This window comes from Pantherophis guttatus, chromosome 1 (genome assembly GCF_059756535.1).
Source record: "Pantherophis guttatus breed Tessera chromosome 1, ASM5975653v1, whole genome shotgun sequence".
Classification (NCBI taxonomy): Eukaryota; Metazoa; Chordata; class Lepidosauria; order Squamata; family Colubridae; genus Pantherophis; species Pantherophis guttatus.
Genome location: NC_142063.1, coordinates 274828628 through 274844982, shown reverse-complemented (window position 1 = coordinate 274844982; position 16355 = coordinate 274828628). Strand labels below are relative to the sequence as shown.

At 42.8% G+C, this 16355-nt stretch overlaps 1 protein-coding gene across 3 annotated transcripts in view; it reads left to right on the top strand.

Moving 5' to 3' along the window:
• The first annotated feature begins 1496 nt into the window (after positions 1 to 1496).
• Positions 1497 to 16355, top strand: part of TRIM67 (tripartite motif containing 67) — a 32207-nt gene continuing 17348 nt past the window's right edge. For 2 of the 3 annotated variants that reach the window (XM_034428382.2, XM_034428380.2), the window contains exon 1: positions 1660 to 3527. In XM_034428382.2, the coding sequence (XP_034284273.1) occupies positions 2586 to 3527 (942 nt within the window). In that variant the 5' untranslated portion in view covers positions 1660 to 2585. Of the gene's footprint in view, positions 3528 to 16355 lie in introns of all 3 variants that reach the window. The other variant, XM_034428381.2, reaches the window with a different exon arrangement.

The window sequence follows — 16355 nt, the reverse complement described above, 5'->3', positions numbered from 1 at the left end:
GTAGCCACATCCTGTGCAGCACTGAGCAGGCTGAGTTAAGTACTTGTGCAAGCAGCTGATGGAAACAGAGGTGGGGGGGAAGCAAACGATCTGGATGCACCACACAGACTGAGGTGGGCCAGAGTTGTGGGTGGTTGTGGGAGGCTCGTCTTCGCATCTTTCGGCCTGCCTGCAGCCCACACAGCACGTCGGGATCGCCTGCCTTCTGCTCCGCATGTTAGGATCGCCTGCCTTCCGCTCCATACCTTCTTTGCGCAGCCCCAGAGTGCGCCAAGGGACTGGCAGGCTGCAGCTGCTGCCAGACACTGTCAGCTCACACGTACTTACTGGCTCTTGTGTGCGAGATGGGGGTGGGATGCCCAGCTGGGCTGATCACCCTAAAATCGTTTTCCCCCAAAATAAGCCCTAGCGCTTATTTTGGGGGCCAAAAGAAAATAAGACTCATTTTTGGGGAAACACGGGTATTAGTAATCAATTAAACAAGAGTTGCTTCATACATAGAATATCATCTGATTATATCTGGAGGGCAGAAGAACAAATGCAAAATAAAAGCAATATTTTATATTTACCACAACAATATATAGTACATTTTGATTATATACTGTTTCTTCTTCTTTTACTTTTGCTTTTGTTTTTAATACTGTACATGCACATTTAAAACAAGAAACACTATACTATCTTTTACTTATAAAAGTTTGAGGTAGTATATCTAATTTATTTTCCATGCCATTAATATCTGGGATGCAGTACCTCTATATTCTTTCTAAAGTTAAAAAAGGGCTTTTTTATCTGCATTAGAAAGAAAGCCCTAACAGCTTTTTTCTCCATTTTCTAAGACATATGTAGAGGAAAGGAAAAACAGATGGGGTTTACCACTGTGAGAGATTTCTGGTAATAATTATTTCCAACTCACACACATTCAGCTGTCAACTCTGATTTATTCTTGAAACAAAGCTGGATTTGGTTGCCAGTGATGTGCTTCGTTTCTATTTCCTACATTATGTGTAATTGTTTGTGTGTGTGAAGTGCCATCATCCAATCACCATTCAGCCTATGTACCACCTATAATAATGAAAAAGCCACATTTCTCTTTCATTCTTTTAACTAAAGTGCTTGATTTTGTGGTCTGAATTGGTGCTTCAGTTTAACAGGAGAGCTGGAAAAACCAAAACAATAATTATGTCGGGGTCATATTCTAGCCTTTCCAATTTATTCGTTTAGAGCATATTTTTTCCCCTCTGGGCATAATAAAACTAATATAAATGAAGAATTTCCCCTGCCCTCCCCATCCTCAATCTGGCCTATAAGTAATGGGTTTTTAAGCCATAAACGTAAGATATAAAGACATCTCCCTTTAAATAAAACTTGTTCTCCCTTCACTGTCACACGCAAGTGCTCATCTATTTGCTGGAGGGAAAAAAAATCCTACTCCCGCCCCCTTTACGATATTCTCTCCCCCCCCCTTTTTTTCTTTTTTCTTTTACTCTATGCAATAGAAATTCAAGCAAGTGGATTATTACACAAACGGTATCCACCAAGGGCAAGGAAATTCCTTTGCAATAAACAATAGCCGACTCGTCTTCCATGTCTTTGGCCGCCGCCATCGAGCAAGGTCAGTCCCGCTGCGGCAGCAGCTGCGGAGACTAAGGGGGGGGGGAAACCGTCTCTCCCGCCCTTCCTTCTTGCTTGGAGCGCGGCAGCTGCAACGCCAAGCAGGCTGATCCGGCCATTGGCGCTGTTGAACTCAACCTAAAGGAGCCGTCCTTCCGCCTCCTTCCTTGCTCAACCGCTGAAATCGCTGTCCATACGTGCCGCGGTGCTGAACTCGACACACACTCTCTGTCTCTGTACCGCGAGGAGCTGTCCAACGCCTCCTGGGTGCTGAAACCGGATTCCTTTCCGACATCTTTCCGGGGAGAAGACTAGACTTAGGGGCGTAAGTAGAGCTCTCTCTGGGCCCCACGGCGAACCTCTCAGATGAGCCCCACAACAATGGGAAGCGAGCCTATGCCGGTGCCTAGGCCTTCCGTCCCATAAGATACACAGGGGACAGAAACAGCAGCGGTAGCAGCAGTAGCTGGAAGCGTTCTTGAGGAAAGGCGGGGTGGGGGTGGGGGTGGAGATCGATGACAACCAGAACGGAGCTGCAAAAATCTGGCCAACCTTTAGAGGACAGCAAAGAAATGCAGCTTTCTACCTACCTTTTTGCTGCCATCTAATGGTCGCCCTAATAGGCGAGCGCTGAGGGGTTGGGTGTTTTTTTTTTTTTTTTTTTTTGGCCACTCTCGCCTGCAACCCGCTTTCACCTGCTGTGCCGCCCCCACCCATCGTGCCGCCCCAAGCAAATGCCTGAGCTCCTCTATGGGCACGCGCTGGCCCCGCAGCGGACCGCAGAGGTTCCCCGGCCCGCCACCATTGCCTCGACGATATATGCGCCATTGAAAGCAGAGACGGGCTGCGCGTTGGAATATGGGTCGAAAAGGTGGCGGCAAGAGCAGCGAGAAGCCTGACCGTAGCTCGCCGCCTTCGTGTTGATCGCTTCCATCCTCCCTACTCCGCCGTCTGCACACAAAGCAGCCGCAGCAATGGAAGAAGAGCTGAAATGCCCCGTCTGCGGTTCTCTCTTCCGGGAGCCCATCATCTTACCCTGCTCGCACAATGTCTGCCTGCCCTGCGCCCGCACCATCGCTGTGCAAACGCCGGAGTCCGAGCAGCATCTGCCCGCCATGCTGCACCCTCGGGGCCCTGCGGCAGCGGCAATGCCAGGCGCTGGAGCTACAAGCGGCCCGGCTTCTCTGGACTACGAGTGCGGCGCCGGCGGAAGCAGTGGGACCGTCGGCGGCGGTGGCGGAGACCACGCCGACAAAGTGAGCTTGCACAGCGAGACGGACAGCGGCTACGGCTCCTACACCCCGAGCCTGAAATCTCCTAACGGGGTGCGAGTTTTGCCCCTGGTACCTCCGCCTCCGGGATTGTCGGCCGCGGCGGCTTTGGCCGGGCCCCGCGGGAGCGGAACCAGCTCCTCGCTCACCTGCCCGCAATGCCATCGCAGCGCTTCCCTGGATCCTCGCGGCCTGCGCGGCTTCCAGCGCAACCGCCTCTTGGAGGCCATCGTGCACCGCTACCAGCAGAGCCGGGCCGCCGCTTCGGCTACGGCCAAATGCCAACTGTGCGACCGCAGCCCTCCGGAGGCGGCCGCGGTGCTGTGCGAACAGTGCGAGGTGCTCTATTGCTCGGCTTGCCAGGTCAAATGTCACCCGTCCCGCGGGCCTTTCGCCAAACACCGCTTGGTTCCACCCCCCAGCCAGCAGCAGAGCGCCCCTAGCGGCGTGGGCGGGGCGTGCGGCGGAGGAAGTAAAGGCCCGGGCCTTGCCCGCAAGTCCCCAACGTGCGCGGATCATGAGCTGGAGAACTACAGCATGTACTGCGTGACCTGCCGGACCCCCGTTTGTTATCAATGTCTGGAAGAAGGAAAACACTCCAAGCATGATGTGAAAGCCCTGGGAGCCATGTGGAAACAACACAAGGTAAGCCTTGCCCACTAGCGGCCTGCCCTGCTCCGCATCCCAATAGAGGTTTCTATGTGTTATCCCAGCACCTGCTAAATGAGGACAGGGATGCCCCTCTTATAATTTATTTATTTATTATTCCAATTTATATACCGCCTTTCTCCCGAAGGACTCAGGGCGGTGTACAGCCAAAAGTAAAAGCACATAAATATAAAATTTAAAAATGATTTAAAAGCATATTAAATAATTTGGCCCAGCTATTCAAATAAAACACCCGTTTTAAAATTTAAATTTTTTTTAAAAAGTTAAAAAATTAGGCCAGCCCGGCTTGTTGGAATAAAAACGTTTTGAAGGCACGGCGAAAGGTGCACAAGTCGGGAATCCTCCGTATCCCGGGGGGGCAGTTCGTTCCAGAGAGCAGGTGCCCCCACAGAGAAGGCTCTCCCCCTGGGGGTCGCCAGTCGACATTGTTTGACCGACGGCACCCGGAGGAGCCCCTCTCTGTGGGAGCGTACTGGCCAGTGGGAGGCTATTGGTAGCAGCAGGCGGTCTTATAAGTACCCAGGTCCTAAGCCATGGAGCACTCTGAAGATGGTAACCAGCACCTTGAATCGCACCCAGAAGACCACCGGAAGCCAGTGCAGCTCGCGCAGGAGAGGTGTTACATGGGAGCGCCATCTCGTTCCCACAATCACCCGTGCGGCCGCATTCTGGACCAGTTGGAGCCTCCGGGTGCTCTTCAAGGGGAGCCCCATGTAGAGAGCATTACAGTAGTCCAGGCGGGACTACTTATAAAGTAGTTTATTAATTGTTTATTTATTAAATATATATGCCATACATCTCACTGTCTTGAGTCACTCTGGGTTATGTCCCAAAGGTGAATTATTCCCCCCTAAAACTTTCCCGGGCATTCTTATTGAAGAGAAGATTACAATGCTCAGCAGTGGAAGAAAAGACAAATGTCAGAGACACTGCAAGGAATGTCTCCGAGGAAGTGCAGAGTTTATATCCGATATCATTCATGGAAGATTGAAATCGGGGTCACTATTGTAATATGTGCAACTGGCAGGCCGAGTTTAGCACTGGTACTTCTCATTTTAGAAAAAAAATGCTGCCTTTTTATTAAGACGAGAATGATTTACATGATCTGAGCAGAAAGCAGATAATTTTAAACAACCCTCTTTAGCAAGATATTCATACACTGTTTTCCCCAAAATAAGACATCCCCAGATAATAAGCTTAATTAGGCTTTTGAATGCATGGTAATAAGGCCAAGCGCTTATTTTAGGATTCAAAAAAATATAAGACAGGGTTTTATTTTTGGGGAAACACGGTACATAAGGTGTAATCAGGGATAAATTGTCTGACTTCAAATGGGCATTTTTAAACACTCCTGTTTTTTTAATGATTAGATGCATGCACAGTTCTTTACAATCTCTATTGTGCTTCTCTTAGCAACAGGTCTTATTCACCTTTTAAAGGAGTGAGTTAATCAGTTTTGAAGATTACTTCAGTATTAATGGCAAAATGAGACTAACAATATACTGTACCTCCCTACTTGCCTCAACCCCCATTCATCTCCCGTGCCATCTGTCACAAAGGGGGATGGTTTGGCTTTTCTCCCAAGCAAAGTTTTCATAGCAGCTTCAGAGCCACCAATTTCTGGCATAAGAATAGTTCAAGGTGTCCCTTGTGAGCCAAAGATTCAGGTCACTGTGAATATCAGGGATTCTTTGGGATTTTGAGAAGATACGTTCTGAGCAAAGCTTTGTGAGAAAGAAGTTTGCAGCCAATCACCCCAGAGACTTTTAAACATTTTGTTTAAAACAACCAGTTGACTAAAACAACCATGATATTGCATCCAAAATGCTATACAGCTTAAGTTTACAGAAATAAAGCATAAATTATAAACAAAAAAATGAAGTACACATCAGTAAAAAGAAACAAAGAGCAGCCAATTAAAACTGACCGCAGTGGACAATTTCCCATCCCATCTGAATAAAAATGTATTTGATACAAAAAAGTGGAAAGCAATCTGGCCTTCCTTAGCAGGTAGCTTCAAAGTTTGGAGCAACAATGGAAAAGGTGCGTTCTCAGGTTCCTTCCAAATACACCTCTCTGATGATAGCAGGACCAAGGTTCTTCTTCAAAACTCTTAACACGTACTGTAAGTGGGTTCCCATATTTGTATGCCAGAACAGGGCTTTTCAAATAAACTATTGTCATATGTAGGTCAGAATCTTTTATAGTGAAACAGATTGGTCATTAGTGAATCTGTAGAAAGAGCCACATGCTCCCTGTACAGGTAGCCTTTGACATATGACCACAATTGAATCCCAAATTTCTTTTGCTAAGCAAGATAGTTGTTAAGTGAATTTTGGCCCATTTTATCATCTCTTTTGCCAAATTGTTGTTAAGTACAGTTGTTAAGTGAATCGTGTGGTTGTTAAGCAAATCTGGGTTCTCCCATTGGCTTTGCTTGTCAGAAGGTTCAAAGGTTGATTACATGACCATGGGAAGGCTGCAACCGTTATAAGTGTGAAAACTGTTCCTAAGTCACTTTTTGCATTGCCATTGTTATTTCAAATGGTCACTAAATGAATGGTTGTAAATTGAGGACTATTTCTAATCCGTCCCACATCCAAGATGTGTTTTTGAATAGAAGGTAGATCTCTTATCTGAAATCACAAGTAACCCTAAATTGAGTAAAGCCATTGGAAATGATGAATTGCCTACAGTCATGTTCCTTTTTGTTTTCTTTTTATTTTCTATTTGATACTAAAATTCAGGAGCGCTTAACCATTTGTAGCAAATGATTATAGGCTATGACAAGAATTAAAAGTATGTTATGCATAGATGGAGTTTTAAAATAATGTTCATATGTTGTTGTTTTTATTAAATCCAACTTTATGTTGCCCTTACTCTTAAGCAGATCTTGAGATTGACTTGAAAACCAATTAAGCCCATTTGTCCTTGCTGGGAAGGAAGATTATTGATTATTCACTTTGTACTTCAATGAAATGTCTTTTATTGCTAAATAATACATACTTTATACAATGTACATCCCCCTGGGGAGTGTATCAACTCCTTTATTTAGAGGTAGGATTGTTTTGACTCTGCATACCCACACAGATAGATGCAAGCCATACAGGAGCCTCCTTTTATTGATAAAGTAACATGTCTGGAAAAAATGCTATTAACATGGTCTTTCTTTATATGTGCTAACTTTGCTTAAGGGACTTTTTTAAAACCTGCAGTGCAATAAAAAAATGTCTGCATTGACTTCTCGACAGAGCTTGAGCGGTGAGCGAGGGCTCCCATCTCTTCAGTGTCTCAAGACAACCCTTGTTTCAGTGTGTGCCTGTATGCAGCCTATCCTCCTTCCAGTCTATTATACTAGCAATAATTTTCTATTTTTCTTGCAGAAAAATAAAAATAATTTTCTTATTTTCTCCAACTTCTAAAAGCTACTGAGAGGTTTTTTTCAGATGAAAGGTATGGTTCACCTTAATCGGGCAAATGAGCTGCCTAGCGTAGTGATGGCAAACCTTTTGGACTTGGCATGTTAAAAATTTGATTCTGCTGGTGTGTCCCCCCCCAAACAAAAGAAAATTAATTCTCTAGCTCTGCTCCTTCCCCCCCAACCAAATTTAGGTCACCCTGAATAGTGGCATTTGGCAATTGAGACTGGGCTTGAATTAGAGTCATGGCCCTTGACTTCAGCTCTAGCCCCATCACTGCTATTCAAAAAGGTGTCTTGTGCTGTTCCCAAAGTTATGTGAGCCTTGGGGAACAGGGTGATTGGCCTTGTGGCCCAGAGCTCCCCAGGATTTGCCATGTCTCTTAAAGTGGTGTTCTCTTTCTGTTTATAGGCTCCTGTGACCTATCCAAGGCTGTTCTGGGTCATACTAGGCCTTTCTTGAGTAGCTTTTGAGAATGTTTTTCTGTCATTGAAAAACATTCAGTGGACATTCTGTCACTGTCTCCAGTCTCCAAAAACTGCACATCCCATTCTTGTGTGATTTTTGAAGGCTCTGTCTGGAGACCGTGTAAGGATGGAATGTGCTTTCATGCAGTCTCTGAACTCTCTGGAAGTCATGCAAGAGCGCTGTGCTCTTGCGTGGCCTCTAGATTTTCCAAAACATTGCATGAGAATAGAGTGTGATCTTGTGTGACTTCCAGAGGGTTCATAGGCTGCATGAGAGCTCCTTACGTTATTGCACAACCTCCGCACTTCCAAAAATCACCTGAGAACAGGACGTGCTTTTGAGAATGGGTGTTAGCTATAGTGGATTGCTGGCATGTTACCCAAAATGTTGTGGCATGTGAGCTTTGACACACATCATAGGTTCACCATCACAGCCAAAGTGGATTCCATGACATTATGACCTGCCAGGCCCAAGCCTAGAGATGAGACAGTGAGATCCAATCGAGTACAATTGTTTATTTGCTTCCACCTAATGGTCAGAATAGGGGATGCGGTGGCTCAGTGAGTAAGATGCTGAGCTTGTCGATTGAAAGGTCGGCAGTTCAGTGGTTCGAATCCCTAGTGCCGCATAACGGGGTGAACTCCCGTTACTTGTCCCAGCTTCTGCCAATTTAGCAGTTCGAAAGCACGTAAAAAATGCAAGTAGAAAAATAGGGACCACCTTTGGCGGGAAGGTAACAACGTTCCATGCACCTTTGGCGTTTAGTCATGCCGGCCATATGACCACGGAGTTATCTTCAGACAGCGCTGGCTCTTCAGCTTTGAAACAGAGATGAGCACCACCCCCTAGAGTCGGGAACGACTAGCACATATGTGCAAGGGGAACCTTTACCTTTATCTTTAATGGACAGAATCTTGCCAAATTGAAGCTATAACCTTCTAACCTATTAGATATATCCTGAGAGATTTTAGGGTGTGGCTATCCTCTTCTCGTCCCCTTCCAGTTCGGGACTTTACAGTCTCTTAATCCAGACCTCTTTCTGGGAAAGCTCAGTCTCCACCTCTGCTCCTGCAGATGCAACTTCCATCACATGATCAGGACTTTGCTGTGGGGAGAAATGACCCCGAGACATTGTGACCTATCCCTGTGCCTGGACTGGAACCATGGTATCATGCCATCTCAAGGATAATACCATCTGAACGTCTTTGGGAATTCTGCTTCAGAATGGAAATGTAGCACTGGGGGCTGACTGAGCTCCTATTTGGAAGGGACCTTTTGTTCAATTTATCTCCCAACTCCAAGAGCTTTGCTGTAAATGTTAGAAAAAGGAGCCCCCGGTCAGAATTGCCAGGATGCCAACATTTGGATTTTGTGAGTCAGTGGAGATTTGTGAGTCAATGGAGATTGGAAGCCCCATACCAGTGGGGAGTCTTTCAAGTTGCTAAGCCATGCATTTGTTTGCAACTGTCCCCTTCCCAGTGCACAGCTTCTCCTCCAATTGCCTTTGAGATTTTATTGCAAAAGAAGGGACAAACATTCACCAATACATGCACATGATTCATAGGCTGGGGGAAAGCCAGTAATATATTTTCTTTTCTGTTTGGGAAGAGGACAAGGGACCATTTGTTTTTAGGCACAAAGCCAGGGAAACCTAAGAGGGGTGAGCCAAATCACACATTTATTCTGAAGCTGAAAAGGATAGCAAGTGAATGCTGATTGGCTGGTCGTTCTTTGGGCAGAGCTATTGGCTCTAAAGGGCAAGCACTGATTGGCCGACAGGTCCCTGCAAGCTCCAGACTTGCAAACATAAAGCATTACTGTGCTAATAGCATTTTGATTACTCGACTAAATCTGCAAATCAGTCAGGACCGCCTCGGTCAATCTCAGGTTCATTTGTAGTGGTATTGAAAGGGGGAAAGATGGAAAATCTGGTGGTTTGGAAGAATTCAAAGGCAAATATATGTTATCTCCACCAACAGTCCCATCAGTGAGTGGAAAACAAAATGCAGCTTTATAGCAAAACAAGTCAGGCATCTAATTAACCCAGCACTGTTTTTATGGCTGTTAGCAGCTCTCTAGAATTTCAGATGCCTTTTCCAGCCTCACGAGGAGGTCATACATGGCAAGACAAATGGTTTTTTTTTTGAAGCTACAGATGTGGGGTACAGCTCTAGGCTTGCATAATTTATTCTAATAAAAAATATATTCATTTTGTGATACAGTAGTGTTTTTTTAAAAAAATGCAGAACAGTGTGAGCAAAGCATCACTGAAGCAGAATTTCATCAGTATGGTCTCTAGTGTGAACCCAGGAATTAGCAGTGGAAAGTATTCCTTTTGTTCCTTAATTAATGAAAAATAAACATTTCATTTTAACATACCACAATGATTGATATGGGATGAAAAGATTTTGGGATGAAAAGCTCATCCTATAAACCAGAAAGCCCTTGCTTCAACTCCCATCTGTCATGGACTCACCAACTATAAATAGCCTACTATTTACCAGTCTAACTTGCCCTCTCCTTCCATAATGGAAGGATAATAATCTTGACCTATTTACAGGGTTATTGTAAAGATTAATGAGCAAATGAACATGGAATACTCTTAATGCTTCAAAGTACAACATTATTATTACCATGTTATAGGAATGGGTGACTGTTGATTGTGGAAGACATCTATTAGATTTGATAGATCTGATCCATTCTGGCTGAGGCTTATCCTCCTATATTGTAGGAGATAAGAGAGGTCTTTCCTTCCTTCCTTCCTTCCTTCCTTCCTTCCTTCCTTCCTTCCTTCCTTCCTTCCTTCCTTCCTTCCTTCCCACTTGGTTTGGAGATCAAATGCCTAATCGTTAATTATATTAGTTATCCCTATAAATACTTACTACCCTGGAATATTATGATGGTAAATGGAATGGGAAGTGGATCAGTATATACGTACAAAGCGACACAGTATTAATGTTTTAAATAGGGTGATCAAATATTCAAAGGTGTGTTAGAGTAAGTAGCATTTGAAAAAAAAATATAAAGTTTAAATTGCATTTGAAGTAATGGTTGTTAAGAGCAATTTATCACAAAGTGCTTCAATGGAAGCAGCATTTCAAATTATCCCTTCATTTTAATGGCATAATTAAATGTAAGGACTGGATTCACGTGGCACATTCAAAGCTTGCAGATTTATCTGGGTGTTTTTTGAGCGTGTGGATTTTGAGGAAGTGGACAAGGTCCTCTGTAAAGTCAGGTCTGTTACCTCTTGGCTAGATCTTTGCCTTAGCTGTGTTAATACTTGGGGAGGTGACAAAGAGATAAGCAATAATCAATACCACCTTGTGGGAGGTAGAAATAGTAACTCACAACTTTAACAACCATTGATTAACTTATAACTCATTGGATTGCCCTTAAACATCACCTGAAAACTTCAGGTAGTACAAAATGTGACTGCATGTATGGTAACAGAACATTATTGCTTTATAATATGCTGCTACTGAGCTTCCTTGGTTGTTGTTTCCAATTGCAATTGGTGCCTGTGAATACTTATAAAGCTTTGCATGTCTTGGATCCTGATATGTCACGTGACACTACCATGATGATGCGAGTTTGACACCCCTGGTCTAGAAGGGCCTTGGTGTTCAGACTAATTAAAAGTGTGATGCTCTAAATAAATGACAATAGATGATGATGATGATGATGATGATTTTAAAATTACTATTGTACTGTTTTACTCTGTTGATTTTTATAATGCTGTTCCGAATTATAAACTGTTTACAATTGCCTACAACTGAAGTTTAATAAAGTGACATCAATCAGTAAACAATAATAGAATAGTTAACCTGAATTTAATAGTGCTTTGCCCAAGCAAATAAATATACTGCAGCTTAATACAGTTGGATTTCCACCACTGAGTATCAAATCCAATTTTATTTTAATTTACACTGCATGAACCCACTGCAAAATCAGTATAAAATGTAGATTTATCTTCTTTTTGCCTCTGAGAAAAATAGACTTACATTAACTAATTTTGTGATAATAGTGATTATCTTGTGTTTCTGCAAGTATTAATTATCCTTCTACAATATACTTGGAATAGTTTACTATGTTGTCAAGGAACCAAAGGCACTCTCACCAAATGCTATGTTTCAGATAATCTGGATATTAAAGTCACATGTGTAAAACTTGCAGCAATTTAAATGCATGGTGCTGTTCTCCATCATTGATAGTCTCTCCAAGTTGACTGCACTGTCTGGGCCATAACTGAAAAGTGCCATAGGTTGATTTGGGTGGTACATTTCCTCAGCACTTATGGATTGCATGGGCCTTTGGTAGGAAGTAATAGCAAATATTTATCTACTGTAAGTATATGCTAACAGCAATTCTTTTGCAAATGGCTTCTCTTTCTGCCCATAAATATGTTAAGTACTACTTGAACTTAAATTACATTATGAATAATTTAAAGCCACTCAATGAGCAAATGTGTCAAGTCTACTGATGATGTAATATAGCTATGTAGAAATAATCAAGAAGTCTGTCATCTAGGTAAAGAAAATTATTTGACTATTCCAGTTTATTAAATTATTGAATCATAGACCTTTTCCATGGGGATCTAACTTGTTGTGCAGTTCAGCACACTTTGGTATGAAAATGTAGACTGAAAACTTATGATTTGGGATTAAGAGACCATTGGCTGGTATGCCAGATCAAATCCTTTTAGACAATGGCAAGAATGACTCCCATTTTCAACTTCATGTGCCTTTTCCAAGAGATCTCTGACTGGTCATAAGAACTACAGAAGAGTTCGGATAATAATAATAATAATAATAATAATAATAATAATAATAATAATCATCATCATCATCATCATCATCATTATTATTATTATTATTATTATTATTATTATTATTATTATTATTATTATTATTATTTCTATACCGCCCTTCTCCCGAAGGACTCAGGGCGGTGTACAGCCTATTTAAAAACACAAGACAAAACAACGATTAAAAATTTAAAATGATATTTCCATCCTTTTCTGAAAAGGCATGCAAGCTCAGAATTCTGTACTTACAACCGGAATATAAAAATAGATGCCTGTTCAACAATACAGGTGGTTGCGGAAGAAATTGACAATTAAAAAAAAGAGAAAGAATGACAGTCACTGAGATGTAATGGAACTATACAAGAAGGTGTTGTTACCCATTTGATTAGCCATGTGATGATGCGCCAATAGAAATGGAAGTTTCCATTTATTTAATAACCCAATGATTTGTGAGAGGTTTTCTTCACAAGAAAACTTTACTTCAAAGTAGGAAGCAGCTTGGTGGTACTGGTGCTCTTGCTTCTGATTCTCCGTATTTAATCTACTATAAAGCAACCTGTTTTATAACAACAGTGGGTGCTCTTCAGATTGATGGGCCACCTTACCACCTTGCTGTAATTACAGTAAACCCTTGAGAATTAGAGTGCCAGCATAAGTGCCAAACAGTAATCAGTAGAGATTCGTAGTCATCCAGGTCATGGTTGTCCCAAAGGTGCAATTTTTCAAGAGGCAACTGGACTTTTTTGTTTTTTCTTTGAAGATGTTTTGCTTCTCATCCAAGAAGCTTCTTCAGATCTGACAGGATAGTGGGGAATGGAAGGATTTATATTCCTTGCAGACAGCTGGTCATTTGCATTGTTTTAGAGCAGAGGTGGGCAATTATGGCCCTTTGATGACTTGTGGACTTCAATTCCCAGAATTCCTGAGCTAACATGGCTGGCTCAGGAATTCTGGGAGTTGAAGTCCACAAGTCATAAAAGGGCCATAGTTGCCCACCCCTGTTTTCGAGAGTCATTGAAGCACTTGGAGGTTAATCTGTGTCCTCTGGGCCACCTGAGTAGTGTTCCTGGTTCCTGTAGTCTGCAATTTTTTCTCTGGAAATCCATTCCTACTCCCTCATCATTCAAAGGGTGTTCATCCCAAATTGTAGAGCTAAATGTCTGAGGAGATTTTCAGTCATCCAGGTCATGGTTGTCCCAAAGGTGCTTTTTCAGGAGGCAACTGGACTTTCTTGTTTTTTCTTTGAAGACCTTTCGCTTTTTATCCAAAAAGCTCTGACAGGATAGTGGGGAATGGAAACTTGCAGCTTCTCTTTCTGTAACAGCTAGTACCCCCACATTGTGACAGCAGCAGAATAACAGGGGGCCTGTAGTACATACAGCATAAAGGCAATCCGTTAATACAATCAACTTCAGTCATGCTGTTTACTGTGGCTTGCACATTTAACAATAGATTGTGCTTATCAAAAAGCTTGGCGAGCTCTTTGTTCTGAAAAAAAGAGATCTACTTTGTTGAGTAGTATATGCTTCCTAGATGGATAGATAGGTTCAAGAATGGCAAATGATGAAGGTGGGGTTAAAATTTAATAATTACATAATAATGTAGCAAGCCAAATTGGTTAGTATCCTAACAGCTTTTTATTATTTTAATTAGTAATTATTTTAATTAGTCCATAGATAGGGACTAATATGAATTTGTTCATGCTTCTCTCCGAAGAAACCTCTGGGTGGCTTCTGAGAGCTGGTTGTTGGTCTTATCTTGTAAAGTAGTTATTATAGAAATGACAATGCCATTATTTGGCTTTTCTGAAATAGCCTTGGAAAGTGGGCCTCCATAGTCCCACATCCTGTAAACTGTAGTCAGCAACCAGATCAGAAAGAAATCAATAATATTCTGTTGCAGCTGTTACCCCCAGGATAACAAATGAACCCTTATCTGAGAAGGAATTGCAGAATTGATGCTTATTCAAGGAATCGATAGAAGTCCTGTTTTTTGCATGGGCTCCTTTATTGAGAGATTTATGCACAAGGGATTAAGAAAATTCTCTGAAAAATAACCCAGCCCTGTTTACAATCATTGCTTGAATGTAGCTGTAGACAACCTCAGTGGCATTTACAACATCGCCACTTAGTTTCAAAGGAAATCTTTCAGTTTATTGTGAAAGAGTCGGTGGGCTGCAGAGAATATTGGTGATCATTTTCAACAGTATAGCTAAATATTTATCTTGGTTGTTTGCCAAGATGCTTGGATTCTTCTGTGGTAAGAGATAGCCTGCATATTTAAAAGAGCATTGTGTGTGTGTGTGTGTGTGTGTGTGTGTGTGTGTGTGTCTATTCATGTTCGTTTGGCCTTGACAACCCTTATATGTAACCATGAGATAATCATGCCCCCAACCTCACTAGCCTTGTTCCCCCAGCATTTCCTTAATCTCCTCGTAACCCATGAGGGACGCGGTGGCTCAGTGGCTAAGACGCTGAGCTTGTTGATCAAAAGGTCGGCAGTTCAGCGGTTCGAATCCCTAGTGCCGCATAATGGGGTGAGCTCCCGTTACTTGTCCCAGCTTCTGCCAACCTAACAGTTCGAAAGCACGTAAAAAATGCAAGTAGAAAAATAGGGACCACCTTTGGTGGGAAGGTAACAGTGTTCCGTGTGTCTTTGGCATTTAGTCATGCCGGCCACATGACCCCGGAGACATCTTCGGATAGCGCTGGCTCTTTGGCTTTGAAACAGAGATGAGCACCGCCCCCTAGAGTCGGGAACGACTAGCACATATGTGCAAGGGGAACCTTTACCTTTACTTAACCCATGAGGGAGGTAAGTAATAGCTGCACTGGCACAGAAGTAAAGCTTTCCTCCTTACAGTATTCCAACACCAAAGGCAATATATAAAATCTGTTATGCTTTGCAATAATTTCCGTGAAGGACCAATTCTGGGTGTCTTCAGAAGTACATTTTGAGAGAATTGGGAGGGAAGAGAAGGATGAGTTTTTTCCTGTTCCTTAGTCAGATATGACATTTCTCTCCCAGCCCCATCTATCTGTAGAGGCCCAGATAAAGATGTTACCAGATGAAAATTAGGATACTCCCATCCACCCCTAAATCTTCTAAATGCCCCTGAGATAAAGGAAAACCATGCTAAACGCCAGAACAGGTGCCAGTTACTCCAATGTACTGAGTCGGAGCCTCCAGGAACTCTGCAAATGAAGCAAGGTAAACAATGTTTTAATACAAGGGATGGTGCTTTGTCAGAAGAAACTTAGCATACATTATATCTCAAAGTCTCTGCAGTAATATTCATTTCTAAATTATTCAAACTGAAAAAAATACAAATCATTCAAAGTGGCTTCAACGAAACCATGGCAACCTTTGTTCTCTGCACATAAACCCCCCTCTTTAGTTTGGCAAATTGTATCTGGGTAATAATAACTCATTTCATTCAGCAGGCTAGTCCCCAATGGCTGTTTGGGAAGCTTCCTTTAAAACTGTCTATGGGTCTTAGGAAGAAGAACCTATTGCTTTACAGCAAAATAACAAGACCTTCCCTGATTGGCTGCTAGCAGTGGTGAAATCCATTTTTTTTTTACTACCGGTTCTATGGGCGTGGCTTGGCATGGTTTGGTGAGCGTGACAGGGGAAGGATACTGCAAAATCCTCATTCCCATCCCACTCCAGGGGAAGGATACTGCAAAATCTCCATTCCCACCCCACTCCAGGGGAAGGATACTGCAAAATCCCCATTCCCTCCCCACTGCTGGGGCCAGCCAGAGGTGGTATTTGCCAGTTCTCCGAACTGCTCAAAATTTCCGCTACCAGTTCTCCAGAACCTGTCAGAACCTGTTGGATTTCACCTCTGGCTACTAGTCTCAGGGTTTGAAGTAAGGAGGCTTATTAACATTCTAATATTAGGTGAGGCTTCTGGCTGTGATATTGAAATGTAATGTTGATTAGTGGGTTCCTGATATGGCCTCACTTTTTCATATATAGATCAATCTGACAATATTATACCCTAGTATTGGGGAGTGGAATTAATTGTCCCAATTTTCAGAAAAGGGGAAAGGGGTGAGCCTGTCAGCTATTGACCTATTAGTCTCCTAACATTTTCAGTAACAT